The sequence below is a fragment of the Thalassophryne amazonica genome, chromosome 9, assembly GCF_902500255.1.
Source record: "Thalassophryne amazonica chromosome 9, fThaAma1.1, whole genome shotgun sequence".
NCBI lineage: Eukaryota > Metazoa > Chordata > Actinopteri > Batrachoidiformes > Batrachoididae > Thalassophryne > Thalassophryne amazonica.
The window spans coordinates 79,744,543-79,767,289 of NC_047111.1; the positions used below are offsets into that span (position 1 = coordinate 79,744,543).

At 40.0% G+C, this 22,747-nt stretch overlaps 1 protein-coding gene and 1 long non-coding RNA gene across 2 annotated transcripts; one reads left to right on the top strand and one right to left on the bottom strand.

The window, feature by feature from the left end:
* Positions 1-618: 618 nt before the first annotated feature.
* LOC117517481 lies at positions 619-20,855 on the bottom strand. The gene is made up of 3 exons (XR_004562738.1): positions 19,713-20,855; positions 5,557-5,565; positions 619-629 (listed from the first exon to the last, which is right to left on the bottom strand). It is a non-coding gene; the product is annotated as an uncharacterized LOC117517481 (long non-coding RNA).
* On the top strand, positions 8,696-18,082 carry si:dkey-251i10.1 (uncharacterized protein LOC100038774 homolog). Its single transcript, XM_034178512.1, has 4 exons — positions 8,696-8,904; positions 11,782-12,268; positions 12,356-12,496; positions 15,773-18,082. The coding sequence occupies exons 1-4, from the start codon at positions 8,794-8,796 to the stop codon at positions 15,928-15,930; spliced, it is 897 nt and encodes a 298-aa protein (XP_034034403.1). The 5' UTR covers positions 8,696-8,793; the 3' UTR covers positions 15,931-18,082.
* Positions 20,856-22,747: the final 1,892 nt, after the last annotated feature.

A 22,747-nucleotide genomic window follows, 5' to 3' on the forward strand; every position in this document is an offset into this window, starting at 1 on the left:
GTAGGAATCTATGTGTATATGTGGCAAAGGGTATTACTGGTTGTGGGGAAGAAGGGGTAGGGATAAATAAGCTGATGCTTCACCCTACCCCTTTTCGGACATGTTGGGTACACAGTAGGAACTTTTTTGTTGTTGTCTTTACTGATCTATCTTGTAATTGTTGTTGTATCAAATGTTCAAAATAAACAGTTTTCATTCATTCATTCATTCATTCATTCATTCATTCAAACCGAGGCTGGATGAAAGCAAATTTCATTTTAGAACTGAATGACTTTTAATAATAGATACTTAGCAACAAAACTGTTTTTCTTTATCATTATATCAACACCAAAGCACATCCATTTGTTCAAGTTCAGACATACAACACTTCATCTTGTCGAGAGTATTTGGAATCAGACTTTCAGTCAGGTTTGACATCCTGTACGACCACAGACTAACTCCTCAAGTAGGTTCAGGTCTTAAGTGGTGGAAATTTACATAATATTAATTATTATTGTATCTTGACTGGGCAGCACGGTGGTTTAGTGGTTAGCACGGTTGCCTCACAGCGAGAAGGTCATGGCTTCACTTCCCACCTGTGGCCTTTCTGTGTGGAGTTTGCTTGTTCTTTCCGTGTTTGCGTGGGTTTCCTCTGGATGCTCCAGTTTCCTCCCACATCCAAAGACATGCGGGTTAGGTGGATTGGAATCTTTAAATTGTCCGTAGGTGTGAGTAGGTGTGAATGTGTTTGTTTATCTGTTTGTGGCCCTGTGACAGACTGGCGCCCTGTCCTGGGTGTACACAGCCTTGCGCTCTATGACTGCTGGGATAGGCTCCAGCCCCTGCGACCCTTAACTGGACTAAGCAGTTGAAGATGAGTGTGTGAGTGTATCTTGTTTACCCATATATGCTACCTATTGCATTTTGTGCATTTAAGTAACTGACCTATAGGCTATCAGCTGTTTGTTTTTAGCTGAAGTACCAAAATACAGGCTACATTCAATTCATGATGAAAAACTTACAAGCTTCTCCACAGAAATCTACATGTCAGTATGTACGCTTAGACTAGTCCATAAGCTTCCCCAGCATTCAGTAGGGATCTGTATGTTGATTTGACACAAGTTTTAAGCCCCAAGCCCTTGCTGATGAAACCCCACATGTACTATACACATTGAACCTGGGACCAAGTCTTTAGAAGGCATGCATGTTAACTGCTTACACCACCTTAAAGCTCTCATCTTTTGAGTTTGTAGAAAAGACTGCAAAATCATTCAAAATTCGTATTCTGAAGAAAATTTGTTTTGACTCCTTCTTCTTCTTCTTTCGGTTGCTTCCACTAGGGGTCGCCACATCCTCCTCTTCTTCTTTGCCCAGCAGTAACCCTATTTCCACTGGCACCCTGTTGAGCGACAGCACCGTTGTTAACCTGGGCCTGATACCAAAATGTAATCTTCTAACCATAAAAGAAAAGTTGCCTTGGAGATGGACAGACAAATATCAACCTTATATGTACACCCACTTACAGCAGTAGAACATGTGGGGATATTGTTTTCTGTTCTATGTATGTGAACAAAATAACTAAAAGGCCCCTATCTTCCACTATGTACAGGTATTATTGCTGGTTTCCACTCAGCAAAGTTACCATTTTCTTGGCCAACACACATTTTCCTTTAATCCCAAATTTACTTGGCCTCACCTATGTCCCTTTCCCAAGACAAAAGGATGTCTGTAAGAGCTAAATAGAAAATTTAAAAGAGGGTATGATGGACCACATAGAGTTGGTGGTGCTAATAAAAAGTCAGGATGTAGAGCAGCAGTTTGCTTTCAGAGTGACACAGATGGACATGATTAGGAAGAAAGATATCAGGCAGATGGCACAGGTAGAACAGTGTGGAGACAAAGTCAGGGGTGAGATTGAGATGGTTTGGATGTGCAGAGAAGAGATCCAGGATATATAGGGAGAAGGATGCCCTTACCAAAAAGTAGTATATGCAAGTATGTTTCAAGTATACTTGTAGTTTACTTTTTATATACTTATCAGTACTATTTTTTGGTACGGGTGGTTAGGATGCAGCCACCAAGCAGGAATTCAGTTCAATTTATTTTATTTGTATAGCGCCAAATCATAACATCGCTGCCTCAAGGTGCTTTCACATGAGTAAGGTCTAACCTTATCAACCCTTCCTGAGCAATCATACAGGTAACAGTGGTAAAGAAAAACTCCCTCTGGTGATAATGAAGAAGAAACTTCAAGCAGACCAGACCCAGAGGTGTGACCCACTGCTTAGGCCATTCTAACACTTAAAAGGATTTTACAGATTTTACAAGATTTACTTAAGAAACAGAAAAAAATGGAGAAACAGAACAAAAACAGAGTCTGAAGTTAAACAGTCCATATTGGGTCTTTAATCTATTGGTGTCCCTGTCCAGTTTCTGTTAGGTCACGAAGACATACAGCTTCCAGTCACTGGTGGAATGCATCCTGAGATCAGTCTGACACCCTGGGGTGCAGGGCCAGCATCCATCAAGGGTGTTGTCAGTGCCTCAGACAGAGAGAAAAAGAGCAGAATCAGATGGATGGAAATAACTGAGATTGAGGCATTAGTTCACAGGAGTAAATCAACAGGGAAGCAGAGAGAATTACTAAGGTGCTTGCCGGCAGCTAGCCCTGTGCTTCACTAACAGACCCAGAATTTAGATGTAGTGAGGCCGAGACCTGTTCTGTTGCTAATAATATGAATTAAAAGCATAGTTGCATACTGCACCGGTATGCTAGCCATACAACAGGGAGAATAGTTGTGTCTTTAGTTTGGACTTGAATGTCTCTACGGGAGATGTCTCAAACTCATTCCAGAAAGGGCAGAGAGGGTGCAGGCTTTCTTTGCAACCTTCCACTCCACCAGGTGATTTCTCTGATTAACTGATTCCACCTGCTCAAAGTGATGTTAATCACTTTGGGCACCCCTGATAATTTTCATGATTTTCCTTTATAAATCATTGGTTGTCTGGATCAGAAATTTCAGTTAAATATATCATATAGCAGACGAATGCACTGATATTTGCGAAGTGAAATGAAGTTTCTGGTAATTACAGAAAGTGTGCAATAATTATTTAAATAAAATTAGGCAGGTGCATAAATTTGGGCACCCTTGTCATTTTATTGATTTGAATACATTTAGCACTAATTATTGGAACACAAAATTAGTTTGGTAAGCTCATTGACCCTTGATCTCCTTACACAGGTGAATCCAATCATGAAAAAGGGTACAGTGGGGTAAACAAATATTTAGTCAGTCCATGATTGTGCAAGTTCTCCTACTTAGAAAGATGAGAGGGGTCTGTAATTTTCAGCATAGGTACACTTCAACTGTGAGAGACAAAATGAGAAAAAAAAATCTAGGAAATCACATTGTAGGATTTTTAAAGAATTTATTTGTAAATTATGGTGGAAAATAAGTATTTGGTCAATAACAAAAGTTCAACTCAATACTTTGTAACATAACCTTTGTTGGCAATGACAGAGGTCAAACATTTCCTGTAAGTCTTCACCAGGTTTGCACACACTGTAGCTGGTATTTTGTCCCATTCCTCCATGCAGATCTCCTCTAGAGCAGTGATATTTTGGGGCTGTCGCGGCACAACACAGACTTTCAACTCCCTCAACAAATTGTCTATGGGGTTGAGGTCTGGAGACTGGCTTGGCCACTCCAGGACCTTGAAATGCTTTTTACGGAACCACTCCTTCGTTGCCCGAGCAGTTGTTCGGGATCATTGTCATGCTGGAAGGTCCAGCCACGTTGCATCTTCAGTGCTTTCACTGATGGAAGGAGGTTTTGGCTTAAATTCTCACGATACATGGCCATATTCATTCTTCCCTTAACACGGATCAGTCATCCTGTCACCTTTGCAGAAAAACAGCCCCAAAGCATGATGTTTCCACCCCCATGCTTCACAGTAGGTATGGTGTTCTTGGGATGCAACCCAGCCTTCTTCTTCCTCCAAACACAACGAGTTGAATTTTTACCAAAAAGTTCTATTTTGGTTTCATCTGACCACGTGATATTCTCCCAATCCTCTTCTGGATCATCCATATGCTCTCTGGCAAACTTCAGACAGGCCTGGACATGTACTGGCATAAGAAGGGGGACACGCCTGGCACTGCAGGATTTGAGTCCCTCTCTGTGTAGTGTGTAGCTTTTGTTACTTTGGTCCCAGCTCTCTGCAGGTCATTCATCAGGTCCCTCCGTGTAGTTCTGGGATTTTTGTTCACTGTTCTCATGATTATTTTGACCCCATGGGATGACATCTTGTGCAAAGCCCCAGATTGAGGGAGATTATCAATGGTCTTGTATGTCTTCCATTTTCTTACAATTGCCCCCACAGTTGATTTATTCACACTAACCTGCTTGCCTATTGTAGATTCACTCTTCCCAGCCTGGTGCAGGTCTACAATGTTCTTCCTGGTGTCCTTCAACAGCTCTTTGGCGTTGGCCATGGTTGAGTTTGGAGTCTGACTGTTTGAGGCTGTGGACAGGTGTCTTTTATACAGATAACAAGTTCAAACAGGTGCCATTAATACAGGTAACAGGTGAAGGACAGAAGAGCTTCTTAAAGAAGAAGTTACAGGTCTGTGAGAGCCAGAAATCTTGCTTGTTTGTGGGTGACCAAATACAACCCCTGGCAAAAATTATGGAATCACCAGCCTCGGAGGATGTTCATTCAGTTGTTTAATTTTGTAGAAAAAAAGCAGATCACAGACATGACACAAAACTAAAGTCATTTCAAATGGCAACTTTCTGGCTTTAAGAAACACTATAAGAAATCAGGAAAAAAATTGTGGCAGTCAGTAACAGTTACTTTTTTAGACCAAGCAGAGGGAAAAAAAATATGGACTCACTCAATTCTGAGGAAAAAATTATGGAATCATGAAAAACAAAAGAACGCTCCAACACATCACTAGTATTTTGTTGCAACACCTCTGGCTTTTATAACAGCTTGCAGTCTCTGAGGCATGGACTTAATGAGTGACAAACAGTACTCTTCATCAATCTGGCTCCAACTTTCTCTGATTGCTGTTGCCAGATCAGCTTTGCAGGTTGGAGCCTTGTCATGGACCATTTTCTTCAACTTCCACCAAAGATTTTCAATTGGATTAAGATCCGGACTATTTGCAGGCCATGACATTGACCCTGTGTGTCTTTTTGCAAGGAATGTTTTCACAGTTTTTGCTCTATGGCAAGATGCATTATCATCTTGAAAAATGATTTCATCATCCCCAAACATCCTTTCAATTGATGGATAAGAAAAGTGTCCAAAATATCAACGTAAACTTGTGCATTTATTGATAATGTAATGACAGCCATCTCCCCAGTGCCTTTACCTGACATGCAGCCCCATATCATCAATGACTGTGGAAAATTACATGTTCTCTTCAGAACATGTAATTGAGACATATTGCTTTAAGTTTTCTGTCTTGACGCTTTGATGTCTTCCTTGGTCTACCAGTATGTTTGCCTTTAACAACCTTCCCATGTTGTTTGTATTTGGTCCAGAGTTTAGACACAGCTGACTGTGAACAACCAACATCTTTTGCAACATTGCGTGATGATTTACCCTCTTTTAAGAGTTTGATAATCCTCTCCTTTGTTTCAATTGACATCTCTCGTGTTGGAGCCATGATTCATGTCAGTCCACTTGGTGCAACAGCTCTCCAAGGTGTGATCACTCCTTTTTAGATGCAGACTAACAAGTAGATCTGATTTGATGCAGGTGTTACTTTTGGGGATGAAAATATACAGGGTGATTCCATAATTTATTCCTCAGAATTGAGTGAGTCCATATTTTTTTCCCTCTGCTTGGTCTAAAAAAGTAACCGTTACTGACTGCCACAATTTTTTTTCCCTGATTTCTTATAGTGTTTCTTAAAGCCAGAAAGTTGCCATTGGAAATGACTTTAGTTTTGTGTCATGTCTGTGATCTGCTTTTTTTCTACAAAATTAAACAACTGAATGAACATCCTCCGAGGCCGGTGATTCCATAATTATTGCCAGGGGTTGTACTTATTTTCCACCAAAATGTATAAATAAATTCTTTAAAAATCCTACAATGTGATTTCCTGGATTTTTTTTTCTCTCATTTTGTCTCTCATAGTTGAAGTGTACCTATGTTGAAAATTACAGACCTCTCTCATCTTTCTAAGTTGGAGATCTTGCACAATTGGGCTGACTAAGTACTTTTTTGCCCCACTGTATTTAAGGTGGCCATTTACAAATGTTTCCCCTCTTTGCATCTCTTCTAATGAGTGGCAACATGGGACCCTCTAAACAACTCTCAAATGACCCGAAAACAAAGATTGTTCAACATCATGGTTTAGTGGAAGGATGCAAAAAGCTATCTCAGAGATTTCAGCTGTCAGTTTCCACTGTGAGGAGCATAGTGGGGAAATGGAAGACCACAGGCGCAGTACTAGTTAAGGCCCGAAGTGGCAGGCCAAGAAAAATCTCAGATATGCTGAAGCAAAGGATGGTGAGAACAGTAAGTCAACCCACAGACCTGGTCTAAAGACCTACAACATGATCTTGCTGCAGATAGTGTCTCTGGGCATCGTTCAACTATACAGCGCACTTTGCACAAGGAGATGCTGGATGCGAGAGTAATGCAGAGGAAGCCTTTTCTGCGTACACACCACAAACAGAGCCGCTTGAGGTATGCTAAAGCACATTTGGATAAGCCAGCTTCATTTTGGAATAAGGTGCTGTGGACTGATGAAACTAAAATTGAGTTATTTGGACATAACAAGGGGCGGTATGCATGGCTGAAAAAGAACACAGCATTCCAAGAAAAACACTTGCTACCTACAGTTAAATTTGGAGGTGGTTCCATCATGCTGTGTGGCTGTGTGGCCAGTGAAGGTACTGGGAATCTTGTTAAAGTTGAGGGTCACATGGATTCCAGTCAATATCAGCAGATTCTTGAGAACAATGTTCATGAATCAGTGACAAAGTTGAAGTTGTGCCGGGGCTGGATTTTTCAGCAAGACAACGACCCTAAATACTGCTCAAAATCTACTAAGGCATTCATGCAGAGGAACAAGTACAACATTCTGGAATGGCCATCTCATTCCCCAGACCTGAATATTATTGAAAATCTGTGGTGTGATTTTAAGCGGGCTGTCCATGCTCAGAAACCAAGAAACCTGAGATGTTTTGTAAAGAAGAATGGTCTAAAATACCTTCAACCAGTATCCGGATTCTCATTGGAAGATATAAGAAGTGTTTAGAGGCTGTTATTTCTGCAAAAGGAGGATCTACTAAATACTGATGTACGTATTTTTCTGTTGGGGTGCCCAAATATATGCACCTGCCTAATTTTGTTTAAAGAATTACTGCACACTTTCTGTAAATCCTATGAACTTCATTTCACTTCTCAGATATCACTGTGTTTGTCTGCTATATGATATATTTAACTGAAATTGCTGATCAAAACAACCAATGATTTATAAAGGAAAATCATGGAAATCATCAGGGGTGCCCAAACTTTTACATACCACTGTATCTCTGCAGGGAGATCATTCCACAAGGCAGGTGCATGAAGAAGGAGAAAGAGAAGAGGAAGGCCAAAGAGGAGGTTTATGGATGTGTTGAGGGAGGACATGCAGGTGGTTGGTGTGACAGAGGAAGATACAGAGGACAGGATGAGATGGAGACAGATGATCTGCTGTGGCGACCCCTAGTGAGATTATGGTATCACAATTATGGTATCGCTGAAAAAAAAGCTTTGCATGGACTGTCAAGCATAGAAGGCACTGCATGTTATTCAGTGGTAACCTGAATACATTTTGGATTTTCACAGACAAGCGTAATAATTGAGGTGAATGAAAAAAGTCAGTAGTTAGGAAATATTCATGCAACCATCTGGTGACTTGTCGAAAGAAATCTGGCTATAGAAGTCATGATTTATTTATCCTGAAGGGTGCATAATGCAACCCAATTATTTTGGCTTTAATATTTTTACTTAATTTATATAGTACTACTACTAGTACTATTACTAACAATAATAATAAACAAGTACATTAAATGAATTAATTCATTAATATGCACCAAGGTCCAATAACTGAACAGGTCTAAAGAATCTAATCAGAAAAATACATATAGTGTATCAATCAATCAATCAATCAATCAATCAATCAATCAATCAATCAATATACTTTATTGCGGACTCAACTACATAGCATAATAACAATACATACTGGTCCATAGACTTAAAAAAAAAATCATGTCGTAGAGATTTGTTTTCAGTTTGGCTTTGAAGAGGATATTTTTCGAAATGTTGATTTGGAGAAACCCGATTCTTTTTTGGCGGGTGGAAGACATTCTTTTCAGCAAGGATTTCTGTTTTTTTTTTCCCCTACTAGCTTATATGGCTTCATATCGGTGAAACTGTGAGTGATGCTGCTCTTCTGATTGTACATGATACTTTAAAATATTCCTGTGAGCTGTTATCAGGATCACAGACTGTAGCTGTGATTTGAATTTAGAGGGAACACAATCATGCAAAGTGTCCTCAACGTCACGCCGCGAATGCGTCATTAAAAAAACAGTTTGTTGTAATTGGTGGACAATTGTGTCAGATAGACAAATTGCCCAATCCTGGTACAACAAAGTTCCCGTTTTCTATCGCGATGCGTTGTCTTATATAAATATTAAACACGACGGTATAATCGGCCATTTCATCGGTGCAGGCCATCAGCCCTAGACGGCAGTGCGGGTTTCGTGTGTTCTGGTTACTTGAAAGGCACATTAACAACAACTCGCGATGAGTGAACAAGCGATTTCGTTCGCCAAGGACTTTTTGGCTGGTGGTATCTCCGCCGCCATCTCCAAAACAGCCGTCGCTCCTATCGAAAGAGTGAAACTTCTCCTTCAGGTAAATCTTCCGGTCGGCTCGCCGCCCCGGAGCCGGCTAGCTGAACTTATCTGCCGGTTCTTACCACCTGGTCGCTTTAACCTTCTCATTAGTGTGTGTTGTTAATGGAGTATTTTTGAGTGGGCTCACGGTGATGTCTCAAGGATTGGCGGTCATCTTTGAAGGGGAAATGACCTACAAGAGCCTGGTTGCTAACGTTAGCTTCCGACGTTAACCTTAGCTAGTGTGGCTAACAAAGGGCAAACGCCTGCACTGACATTGGCACATTATGTCCAAGAAGGCGCTAACTCGCTTATTTATTTACAAGTCTACTTTTTTTTGTTGAAAAACACTTAAGATGGTTACGTGTTGATTATAACTTGAAAGTGGCTCATGAACTTGTTGGTGTTGGCTAACGTTAAATGAGATGGCTATATGAAGGCCCAAAGCCATTCTCTGCTGGGTCAGCAGGTTTCACTTTTTTTTTTCTTCCCAAATGCCAGACCACATGGTAATAAAATCTGTTAGTTGTGTCGCTGAAGACAGATGTTCCGTGAACTGTTGGGAATCTTGTGGGTCTGTGACTGAGTACACACAGTACGGACGGTTGCCGAGTTCTGGATCACTTTTTTTTTTTTAAAGTCCCGCTATATGGAGCCATAATGCAACTGAATGTCCTTTACTTGTGTATTGTTGTATTGGGTATTTGGATGTTATTTAGCTGAAAAAGTCTGGGTGGAGTAGCGCTTCTACTTAAAGTGTGAAGCCACATTGTGTGGTGCAAACATTTGCCAGAAATGGATCACTTTTGCCAGTTCCGGATCATGACACACTGTCGCTTTGGGGTCATTCGTGGTATCTGGCTGGAGCCCTTCTAATGCAGAATGACACACACTGTGCCGGAGAATGTGTTTTGAACACAAAATGATAGAAATTATACTTATTTAAATGAGAATTTACTTGGTTTCGAAAGGCGCCGTTATACGTTTTTTTACGAGCAAAAAATAAAGTGTGGAGGTGAGATTTCTCCCGAATTAAAAAGTAAAAGCCCCCACATTCATGCCCATTCGTGATTTTGAGATGACTACCAAAGTCCACAAGGCTCACAACTACAGACACGAGGCTGCTGCTTCAGTGATCCGCAACCGGCAAATTTTCACGTCTGAGATAAATGTGCACAGCAATTAAACAGCAAGACATAACACACTGACATTTTTTTACCCAAGTAAGTATTTTCCCACTCTAGAACCAAAAACACCGAATGGCTAACTCACCTTTGCTACGTTTTAGAGATCGTTACTTTAAAACTTGCAGGAATGAGTGAGTGACGAAAAAGCGCGCACACCACAGACACCGGCATGTTTTGATTCCTCTGCTGATCACAAGGATGGCTGGATCCGGTCGAGCTTGTGGTCGTTTTTAGACAAAACATCAATCTTTCCTTTGATATCAAGTATTAGCTTATTCGTGCTGATTACGAGAAATGGCGGCTCAAAAACGACAGCAGTGATCCAGAACTGGCAGTGATCCGGAACTGGGCAAGTGACTGTATATTTACAGACTTTGTCCCACAGTGAATCTATACACAAGGGCGTCTCTAAGACTTCAAACAAGTTTTATATTGGGCATATTTCAGTTGTAATTTGTTATTGGGGGTCTGGTTTTGAAAGCCTTGTGTATGTCATACCTTGATTATTTTATTATTGTCACAATATTTTTTTAGCTTGACATTATTTTGTCAGTCATCTCACTAAAAATTCAATGGGCACATTTCAGTTGTAATCCCAGCCACCAGGAGGCTGGGCTTCTGATCACTTCTGTAGTGATAAGAATTGGAGTTTTATCAATATAGCTGATTCTTGTTCAGTTTCAGATCAGCTTTCTGCATGAAAAAATGTCAGATCTACACACATTTGCGTCAAGCTGTTATGCCTTGTGGAAACAGTTTTTGTAAGCCCAACAGTTAGAAAAACGTGGCACTATTGAAGAAGTGATAATGTCTGGGACCTGACTGGAAAGTTTGTTGTATGCGCAGAAGGTCTTCCCTGCAATTTTCCCCGCAATTTCCTCATCTGTGCAAATGTGTGCTTCTGGGCAACTGAAAAGTCCATATCTGTGCAAAATAAGACTCCAGACAATGAGTGCGTTTAATTTAATATCATTAAATATGCTACTTCCTGCAATCTGTCTGTGTTGTAAAGTTGATCAAATAATTTACCAACGCACTTACAGACTTTCCAGTCTGCGTGTGGTGCATGGGATTCTAATGAACTGAAGTATTTGGGGCCGGTTCTTGATTTTCATCCTCGGTTTTGTGTATATTGTATCTTCACGGAGACTTGGTATGGCAAAGTGGAACTTGGTACGTGAGCTTGCGCCACTAAGACCTCACACAAGTTTGGTGTTGGGTGCATTTTGATTATAGCTGTGATTACCAGAGGGGCACATCTCCAAAACATTGTGTATGCCATATCTTGACTGACAGCTTTTTTTGTATCATGGTCAAATGTAGTGCAGCATGTCACTGGACAATTTTGACACTGAGAGAGTTTAGGTTCTAATTGGTTTAACTGGGATAGTGGCTTCTGAAACTGCATACATGGTACTATCACAGGGTTCATGGATGGTGGTCAGATGTGACACTAGATTATGCCTTAGGACTGTATACAAATTTGAAGTTTGCTTCAGCAATGAAGGTTGGGATAAGCATGACTCTTTTACTAATGCTGATCAGTTTTTATTATAACAAAGCCAATTATCATATGTGTATGACAAGTGTTCTCAGTAATTGTGCTGTGATCAAAAAGCAAAACTGCTTTTATTCTTTGTCTACCAAGGTCACAGAATGGGGAAAATGTTTAATTTCCAACCTGTAAAATCTTTTTTCTTGTTGTTCAGGTCCAACATGCGAGCAAGCAGATGACCGCAGATAAGCATTACAAGGGCATCATCGATTGTGTTGTCCGTATCCCCAAAGAGCAGGGTGTCCTATCTTTCTGGAGAGGTAACCTTGCCAATGTCATCAGATATTTCCCCACCCAGGCCCTCAACTTTGCCTTCAAGGACAAGTACAAGAAGATCTTCCTTGATGGAGTTGACAAGCGCACCCAGTTCTGGAGGTACTTTGCTGGTAACTTGGCATCCGGCGGTGCAGCAGGAGCCACCTCTCTGTGTTTCGTGTATCCTCTCGACTTTGCCCGAACACGTCTTGCAGCTGATGTTGGAAAGGCAGGACCTGACAGAGAGTTTAAGGGTCTGGGTGACTGCCTGGTGAAGATCTTCAGGTCTGATGGTCTGCGGGGTTTGTACCAGGGCTTCAATGTTTCTGTGCAGGGCATCATCATCTACAGGGCTGCATACTTTGGCATGTATGACACAGCTAAGGGTATGTGGTTTTTGTTTTTTGAACGAATAAATCATGCATCTAAACCACAGTGGTTGCAAATTATAAGTGTATAACTTGTGATTTCAGGAATGCTTCCAGATCCCAAGAACACCCACATATTGATTAGCTGGATGATTGCACAGACTGTAACAGCTATTGCTGGCCTGACTTCATACCCCTTTGACACTGTCCGTCGACGTATGATGATGCAGTCCGGACGCAAACAGGGTAGGTGTTTGTATTAGATTTGTGGCTCTTTGAAGTGTTCAGGTCAAACTGTTATGTACCCTTGAGCTTTTTTCCTTTTTGTTTTTTTTTTTTTTGTTTGTGAATTTTGTAATGACATTATATATCAGGGTTCTTGAATTGGAATTGAATGTATTTATTTATCCAGCACACAGCTGAGCGACAACAAAGGCAATAACAAAACATAAAAGAAACATATGACGAACCTGTGTGGCTGAAAGGGTGAAGGCAGAAGCAAAGCTTATAAGCACCCTCCCCTTATACCATTAAAAATAAAGAATGTATATACACATACACACCTACACATATGGTCATAATAACTGTACAAGAGGAGAAAAAAGGTGCATAAACAATTTAACTTGACCACAAAATTTCAAAACACAACCAAACAAGAGTGAAGTGACAAAATGGTTAACCTAATCCTTCAACCTATAACAGGTAAATATATTATTTTTGTAAAGGCTTTTAAAACCAACCAATGTACCAAGTATTTTAATATTATCAGGACAGTTATTCCAAATATTTACACACCTGACGGAAACAGTGACTTTTAACAGTAGTACAGATCTTCAGTTTCTCAAATAATAATGTCCCTCTCAAACTGTAGCTGGAGTCTGTCATTTTAAACAGATTCTGGACATGGGGAGGCAAAAGCTTATTTTTAACTTTATGCATAATCTGTATTGTACTATAATCAACCAAGTCCCAGAATTTTAAAATTTGCAGACAAGCAAATAACGAATTTGTTGGCTCTCAATATGGTTTATTACTGATAATTCTTATAGCTTTCTTTTGCAACAGAAACTGGTTTAGTATTAGTTCTGTACGTATTTCCCCAAACCTCGACACAGTATGTCATATATGGAACAAGTAATGCATGATATAAAGTGGTCAGTGCAATTCTTAATTGAATGTCTAAAAATGAAATTCTTTCTGCTTGGTATCTGCATTTTGATGTGAAGTTTTATGCCAGATGCCTTTCTTGATACGCTACATTATATGGGGTATGGGTGGTCTTCAAGTGGGAACCTTCTGCTGTGGAACAAAGTGCGCTAACCACGTGGTCTTCAACGTGCCCGTTAAAATTTGTATAATTTTCCAATTTATTTTCATTTATATAGCGCCAAATCACAACAGAGTTCCCTCAAAGCGCTTCACACAGGTAAGGTCTAACCTTACCAACCCCCAGAGCAACAGTGGTAAGGAAAAGGGGTGACCTTTTTATTAAATTAATTTTATTTTATTAAACCCTCCAAATTGTGACTATCCAGGGTTGGGACCAGGAAGCAGAGTTGTAGTCTTACACACCTCTCTGCAGCTTCTCTCCCCCTGCCATCCTCCCAATACCCCATCCCCGTAGAGACGGTGCCTGCTCCCAGACCACCAACAACCAGTAAAAATCTATTTAAGCATAAAAATTCAAAAAGAAAAAATGATATAGCACCTTCAACTGCACCACAGACTAAAACAGTTAAATGTGGTCTATTAAACATTAGGTCTCTCTCTTCTAAGTCCCTGTTAGTAAATGATATAATAATTGATCAACATATTGATTTATTCTGCCTTACAGAAACCTGGTTACAGCAGGATGAATGAGTCAACACCCCCGAGTCACACTGTCAAAATGCTCGAAGCACGGGTCGAGGAGGAGGAGTAGCAGCAATCTTCCACTCCAGCTTATTAATTAATCAAAGACCCAGACAGAGCTTTAATTCATTTGAAAGCTTGACTCTTAGTCTTGTCCATCCAAATTGGAAGTCTCAAAAACCAGTTTTATTTATTATCTATCGTCCACCTGTTCGTTACTGTGAGTTTCTCTGAATTTTCAGACCATTTGTCTGACTTAGTGCTTAGCTCAGATAAGATAATTATAGTGAGCGATTTGAACATCCACACAGATGCTGAGAATGACAGCCTCAGCACTGCATTTAATCTATTATTAGACTCAATTGGCTTTGCTCAAAATGTAAATGAGCCCACCCACCACCTTAGCCACCACTTTAGATCTTGTTCTGACATATGGCATATAAATTGAAGACTTAACAGTATTCCCTGAAAACCCCTTTTTGTCTGATCTTTTTTTTTTATAACATTTACTTTAATGGACTACCCAGCAGTGGGGAATAAGTTTCATTACAGTAGAAGGCTTTCTGAAAGCGCTGTAACTAGGTTTAAGGATATGATTCCTTCTTTATGTTCTTCAATGCCATATACCAACACAGTGCAGAGTAGCTACCGAAACGCTGAGTGAGATTGATTATCTCGTCAGTAGCTTTACATCCTCATTGAGCACAACTTTGGATGCTGTAGCTCCTCTGAAAAAGAGAGCCTTAAATCAGAAGTGCCTGACTCTGTGGTTTAACCCACAAACTCGCAGCTTAAAGCAGATAACCCGTAAGCTGGAGAGGAAATGGCGTCTCACTAATTTAGAAGATCTTCATTTAGCCTGGAAAGAGTCTGTTGCTCTATAAAAAAGCCCTCCGTAAAGCTAGGACATCTTACTATTCATCACTAATTGAAGAAAATAACAACCCCAGGTTTCTTTTCAGCACTGTAGCCAGGCTGACAGTCAGCTCTATTGAGCCGAGTATTCAGAACCTTAATGATGTCCTTCAAACTATTAGTGAAAAGGAATCTCTATATGATGTAAAATGAGCATTTTCAAGTCGATGAATATATCTTGGACTTTTATTTACATCAGTCTTTATGAAATGCCATTGTCCAACTTTGTAAAGAAAACTCAATGTACAAGTGATTTACTTTACACTTGTAAGTATGTGATTGTTTTGGTTTTTATATTTTATTTCATGTATCGTTTTGTAGACATTCATTCTCAGATTTTAGGGTGTCATTTTATTATTAATATAAATAAGTCTGGATAATTTTTTGTGGCGTATTCAAGCATGTAGGCGGTACAGCGGCTTAGCAGTTAGCGCTGTGGCCTCTGCATGTTCTCCCTGTGTTTGCATGGGTTCTATCCTGGAATTGACCATAGGGGTGTGACTGTATTTGTCGGTGTGCCCTGCAATAGACTGGCATCCTGTCCAGGGTGTACCCTATGTCACACCCAGTGACTGCTGGGATAGGTGTAAGCCCCCTGTAACACTTAAATAGTCAGTGGGTATAGTAAATGGATGGATTCAAGCATGTAAAAACTCAAGGGTCTTGGCATGCACTGTACAAGTCTTGTGGAAAGGTAACTTTTGTTTCAAACCCTAGTTTGATAAGCTTTTTCTAACGGTTTCTTGTCTTCCTCAGCCGACATCATGTACAGCGGGACCATTGACTGCTGGCGCAAAATTTTACGCGACGAGGGTGGAAAGGCTTTCTTCAAAGGTGCCTGGTCCAACGTGCTCAGAGGCATGGGAGGTGCTTTTGTGCTGGTGCTGTATGATGAGATGAAGAAATTCATCTAATTCCGCCTGTTGTCACGTCACTGTCCGATTAGGCTTATTGTATTAACTTTCCGTTTTTTTTGTTTTTTTTATTGACTGTGCATTCTGCCTTATTTATGGGAACAAAACTACAGGACCAGTCGCTCTGTCACCTAGCTGAAGTTTGGATAGTGTTTGGCTAAACAGACTTTTTGAGAGTTTAACCACCACACTGCTGTTAATTTTGATGTGATGGCCTTGTCAGAACAAGGTTTATCTTGACTGCTGTTAGACTGTAGTTAAGCCAGATGATACTTTAGTGTTCAACAACAATCTTGACCATGTTGTTTGACACTAACTGGTTAGCAACAGGGATCTGAGACACAATACAAAGAAATGGAGTACTTAAAAACATTCACTGAGGAAATATGAAATGACAATGTTTTGTGTTTTGTTTTGTTTTTTGCACTTTGAAAGGTTTTAACTGTAAGTTTGTGTTATGATCAGAGTTGTAGGAATCTGAATTTCAGCAGTATGTAGACTTTAAGCTGCAGCTGGACCCCTTCTGAAAGTGTCCTCATGGGTTTAATTTCTAATAAATAGGGCAGTAGTTCAGAATAAACCCCTGGTACAGTTTAACCCATAGTTTCTGTCAACCAAGTGTTGTCTTAAGATGCTGTGTAAGCAGCATCTGAGGTTGATGCTGTGTTCTCTAGAAATCATCTGAAAGCCACTAGAGGTCAGTTTCCCATGGATAAGGCTAAAATGCATGACATGCTTGAAAATTTGACTTCTGTAACTCTGATCATTTTTAAATTCCTGTTTTAGTGGTGTGACATAGCAAGGCAATTGTTCATTTTGTGATAAAGGCATGGAATTTGGCACACATTCTAAATTAGCTGTTTATTTGCAGATATGGAGCCATCCTGGAGCTGAGCTCTGAGTTGCAGGGGTCAGTAAATAATTACACAGGGGTCAAAATTTAAAAATGCTCCAATCATGTTGAAAATTATACATTTGTCTGATCATAACTATTCTAAAAAGGTATAGTTTGGACTGTCAGATTGAATGTTATGTGGTAAAAATTATAAAGTTCAGTTTGTACAGGGGTGAAAAGTTAAAGTTGCTCCAATTTTGATATAAAGTGAGTGGTTGAAATAAAAAAAATTAGTAAATGGAATGGTTTTGACTATGTTGAATGTTTGGTCTCCAAAGTAAAGGTAAAACAAGGTCAACATATATTGGTTTCTATGATATGTTACCTTGTAACATAAGTAAGCATGACAGATGGTGCAAACTATTCCTTTCTAAAATGCTATTAACCAATAATTTGCATAATTTTTTACCGAAATTGGAGCAACTTTAACTTTAGATCCGTGTACAAAGTGAAGCTGACCTTTGTCACCGTCTTTGCTGTTTTTACCCCATAACTCCATGAAATTCAGTCATAGATGGTTCAGACTATATGTTTTTGGAATTATGATCAGACAAAAATGTGGTTTAGTTTAATATGAATGGAGCTTTTTAAAATTTTTACCCCTGTAGCTAATTAGAGGTCAGCTCCAGGGTGGCTCCATATCTGAAAATACACAATTAATTTAGAATGTGTACCAAATTCCATGCTTTTATCACAATGTACAATTTTATGGAAATTTTAGCTAAGCTGCACCACTGTTTTTCAGCATTCCAAAGGTAGTGTTATTGCACCTCTGAATCAGATTTGTCACTTTATTGTAACTGTATGCATGCAGTCACCACTGTGTGAGATCCATCAGATGTGGTTGTCTGTAACATCTGCTTTAGCTACACATGGACTAAACCTGTGCTCCTCTGAACACTCATCACTGGTTAAAACAGACTTGTGTCGTTTAAACTCCGGGTAGAAATTTTAGCTTTGCTATACGACAGGGCGACTGCTCCATCGGGTATGAGATCATGTGAAAAGACAGATTTGAAGCAGTCTCAAAATCGAAACCACAGCTTTGTAAGCGGCACGTCACCAGCCCTGTAGTGTCAGGATGTAGTGCTGGGCGGTGGCTGCATGTTGTGCATAATTTTTTTTTTTCCTGTTTTTTAAAACGTTCCACATCCTCTTCACGAATGTCATTCCTGTTAAGAGAAACCTGATACCTCTTTTTCATCCACTAGGTTTGTATGGTTCCAAGTTGAATAAACTTATCCTGGGGAACAAATGAATTGCTTTCAGCTGTCTTCACGGCCAACATGAAAGAAGCCCTCGCTGGTTATTGAGTTGCATGCAGTAGATTGCTGCTATATTTACTTGCGCTTATCTCCTCCTGAGCCACCTTGGTTTATAGTCACTAAGGATTGTAATGTGTTCCCACCTTTGGAACACATTTCTACGGCCGCTGGGACTGCAACTGATTTTGTACGATGTTAAATTCCTAGAGCCCAATCTGATGTTTTATAGGGATTTGTTTTGTCTCAACACTCCACAGCCGCCGCCCCCCCCCCCCCCCCCCCAAAAGGCTCTACCTAAAATAATTTTCAGTAAGCCAGGTTCCCAAGGATATTGTTTGTACATAAATAGCTAAAATAATCAACCCTATTTTCTTTGAAAGAGCTGCCAGTATTGGCTGAAGCATGCTATTCTTTAGCCACGATGCAGGTATTTTGGAATCTTGATATTAAAGTTTATGACGACCAGTAAAATGTTGTGACCAGCAGTGAAAGAACATGTAGGTTATTTCTGGAGAGATGAGAATTAAAGATTTATTTCTTTGTGAACAACATATGCATGGTGTTTGTGTATAATGTTGCATTACACACTACTGTTACACATGAGTATGTACTTCTATAGTAGTTTCTTGTCTTAAGTATTTGAAATGGGGGATGCAGAAAGGTGGGACTATACGTCGAGTTGTGTTGGAACAAATGAGATTTGAAGGTGTCTGGTTGTGATAGGTTTGTCATTCAGTAACTAATGCCAAAGGTTGCACAGGAGATAAGTTGAAAGACTTACAGGAACCATAGAATATGACTAACATGGCTTGCCCAATAAGCAGTATAGCGTGACACGAGTGGTGACGTCACAGGAACAGGTCTTTGCTACTTGTGCCCAACAGGGGGCGTCCGAGTCCAGGCAGTGATGCTACTCTTGTCACTTATGTGAAGTAAAAAATTATTAAATCTAGCAGAACGCTTTTAATGGGGTTGTATAGACCTAGCAGATACATGCTTCCACATGTAAGTTTATTTAATGACATTTTTAGAAATTGTGTCGAGGCCTCAGAGTGCATCCATCAGTCACAACTGAACTGTTTTAACTGCTGAATCAAGCTGACCTGCAGCTGGACATGCTGTTTTGCTGGTTAGTATATTAATTATTAATGATTCTCCGTGTCTTTTTGAGAGATTCTGCTGATAAAAATTAATGTCGGTGATCACATGACCTCCGCAACAGGAAATTACAGCAGCCATAGATTGTGATCTAATAAAAATCTTGGGAGTTGGAGCACAAACTATTAGGTACTCAAAAGAACCCGGCTGGAGGACTTGAAATGGTTCAGTGTAAATAAACCTTATCAATTAACGTGCCACATTTAACTTTTCATGCGTATATCTAATTGATGCTAATACGAGTTAGCTTTGGTAGCTGCCAATCCAGTAAAAGCTAACAACGCTAAACAGAACACATTTAGCTTAAGCTACTGCTAACTGCTGACTTTCATGATACTCATTTGGTTTTGTTCAAGGATTTTAGAAATATTTTAAAACCTTTTTTTTCTTGCTTTAAAGCCCTAAAAAAAACTTATAAAGCTTAAATTTTAATATTCTGAAGTGTACAAATAGTGTACAAACACATTGTGCACTCATGGGCATTCATTAATTTTTGGGACTGCAATGGCATAGACCCCAGAATTTTTGCAACATGGGAACAGTCAAGTGACTGATTTGTGGCACTTTGCAAAAGCAAATGTGCGCTTGCTTGAAACAGGTTTGTCCTGGAAAAGACAAGTCAACATACACCGTAATTGGATTAAGGTCCTGGGATTAATTGGAACCAACATGCTGCTCGCTTGCTGATGTGCTTCTGGTCATTGTCTTGTTGAAGACAACAGAAGGCAACATGACCTCTTCAAGTATTTTGATGTATTCAAACTGATCCATGGTCCCTGGTATGTGCTAAATAGGTCCAACACCACAGTATGAGAAGCATTCTCATACGTTGCTTGCTCCACCATGCTTCACTGTTGTCACAGTGTACTTTGGCATGAACCCAGTTTGGGGGGGTTGTCTGACAAACTATCTGCGGCCCCTAGACCCAAAAAGAACAATCTTGCTTTCATCAGTCTGCAAAATGTTGCATCATTTCTCTAGGCCAGTCAATGTGTTTTTGGCAAATTGTAACTTCAGCACATCATTTTTTCAACAACTGGACTTTGCGGGGACTTTTTGCCTATAGCTTGGCTTCACATGGGCGTCTTCTAATTGTCACAGTACCTACAGGCAACTTTAGACTTTCTTAATCAAGGTACGCTGTTCATCTAAGCAATGTCTGGGACGACCCATTATACACAGATTTTCAGAGAGAAATGTACAACAACCAGCATGAACATTTGCTGCCATCGTCCTTAAGTAAAGGCCACAGAAAAATGCAAACACTGCTATTATTTTAAACAGTCTAACAGTCCCTTGTATTCACTTTCTGTAATGTGATAAAATGTTTATGTTTTTATTTTAAATAGAATGTGCAGTTAGACACACTGCTATTATTTTGAACACAACTGTAGATATTAGGGGTCGACTTCTAGCAAATTTCCCTCATTTGGTGAGTGTATGCTATGGTTTACAAATGTTTTTGACTATTAAACTTCATTAAAAAAATGTTAGTGGAAGTAAAGTTTGTGGAAGTTGATTGGTCTAATGTTTTCAGAGTAGGCGGAAAAGTTAACTTGCTAATGAAAACATTAGCTCCACTAATTTGCTGTTAGCTGATTAGGTGAACTGTGTCCTCCAATGATGATAATACAATAACATGCTTTTGGAGGGCGGTATGCATTTTCAGTTGCCCAAAATGACCGATATTCGTCTGAGTTAGATGAGGGCGAATATCGGTCATTTTGGGCGACTGGGCATGGACGGAGGGACTGTGAAAATGCATACTGCACAACAACCGCATGTTATTTGCATTATTATCACTTATTGAAATACACAGCACATGGAATCACATTAACAATATTTAATGTCATTTCAAACCGCACGACACCCAGCAAACGCATACATAAAAAGTTGGCTCACTTTAACTTTTGTCGTGTTGGCTGGTACTGCGCTGCTCTCCAAATTCACCAGGGCATCCTCATCAAGCTGGCTGCTTTGGCTGCTGTTCATTGTCCATATTGGGACCAACACACACTTCACACCTTTTCATGTTATCGTCTGCGGACAGTTCTTTGGTTGCGCATGCTATGACAGCATCACTTCATGCACAGCGGGCGGGTATTGGGATACCCGCCCGTTACTGCGGACAGGCAGGTAGTGTAAATGTAAATCTATGCTACCGGCCCAGCAACACCTCAGTAAGAGATAAGCGAATATCTGTCTTGCCTTTTCATCTTTTCCTCTGCGGACAATTCTTGGGCTGTGCGCTATGACGTCATCAGTTTACGCACAGCAGGCAGGTATCCGGATACCCGCCTGCTATGGGCAGCTGCGGGCGGGTATAGCCAGGTCAGCTGCGTAAATGTAAATCTACGCCTCACTAAGTGATAATACAACCCCTGGCAAAAATTATGGAATCACCGGCCTCGGAGGATGTTCATTTAGTTGTTTAATTTTGTAGAAAAAAAGGAGATCACAAACATGACACAAAACTAAAGTCATTTCAAATGGCAACTTTCTGGCTTTAAGAAACACTATAAGAAATCAGGAAAAACAATTGTGGCAGTCAGTAACGGTAATTTTTTCAGACCAAGCAGAGGGAAAAAAAAATATGGAATCACTCAATTCTGAGGAAAAAATTATGGAATCATGAAAAACAAAAGAACGCTCCAACACATCACTAGTATTTTGTTGCACCACCTCTGGCTTTTATAACAGCTTGCAGTCTCTGAGGCATGGACTTAATGAGTGACAAACAGTACTCTTCATCAGTCTGGCTCCAACTTTCTCTGATTGCTGTTGCCAGATCAGCTTTGCAGGTTGGAGCCTTGTCATGGACCATTTTCTTCAACGTCCACCAAAGATTTTCAATTGGATTAAGATCCGGACTATTTGCAGGCCATGACATTGACCCTATGTGTCTTTTTGCAAGGAATGTTTTCACAGTTTTTGCTCTATGGCAAGATGCATTATCATCTTGAAAAATGATTTCATCATCCCCAAACATCCTTTCAATTGATGGATAAGAAAAGTGTCCAAAATATCAACGTAAACTTGTGCATTTATTGATGATGTAATGACAGCCATCTCCCCAGTGCCTTTACCTGACATGCAGCCCCATATCATCAATGACTGTGGAAAATTACATGTTCTTTTCAGGCAGTCATCTTTATAAATCTCATTGGAACGGCACCAAACAAAAGTTCCAGCATCATCACCTTGCCCAATATAGATTCGAGATTCATCGCTGAATATGACTTTCATCCAGTCATCCACAGTCCACGATTGCTTTTCCTTAGCCCATTGTAACCTTGTTTTTTTCTGTTTAGGTGTTAATGATGGCTTTCCTTTAGCTTTTCTGTATGTAAATCCCATTTCCTTTAGGTGGTTTCTTACAGTTCGGTCACAGACGTTGACTCCAGTTTCCTCCCATTCATTCCTCATTTGTTTTGTTGTGCATTTTCGATTTTTGAGACATATTGCTTTAGGTTTTCTGTCTTGACGCTTTGATGTCTTC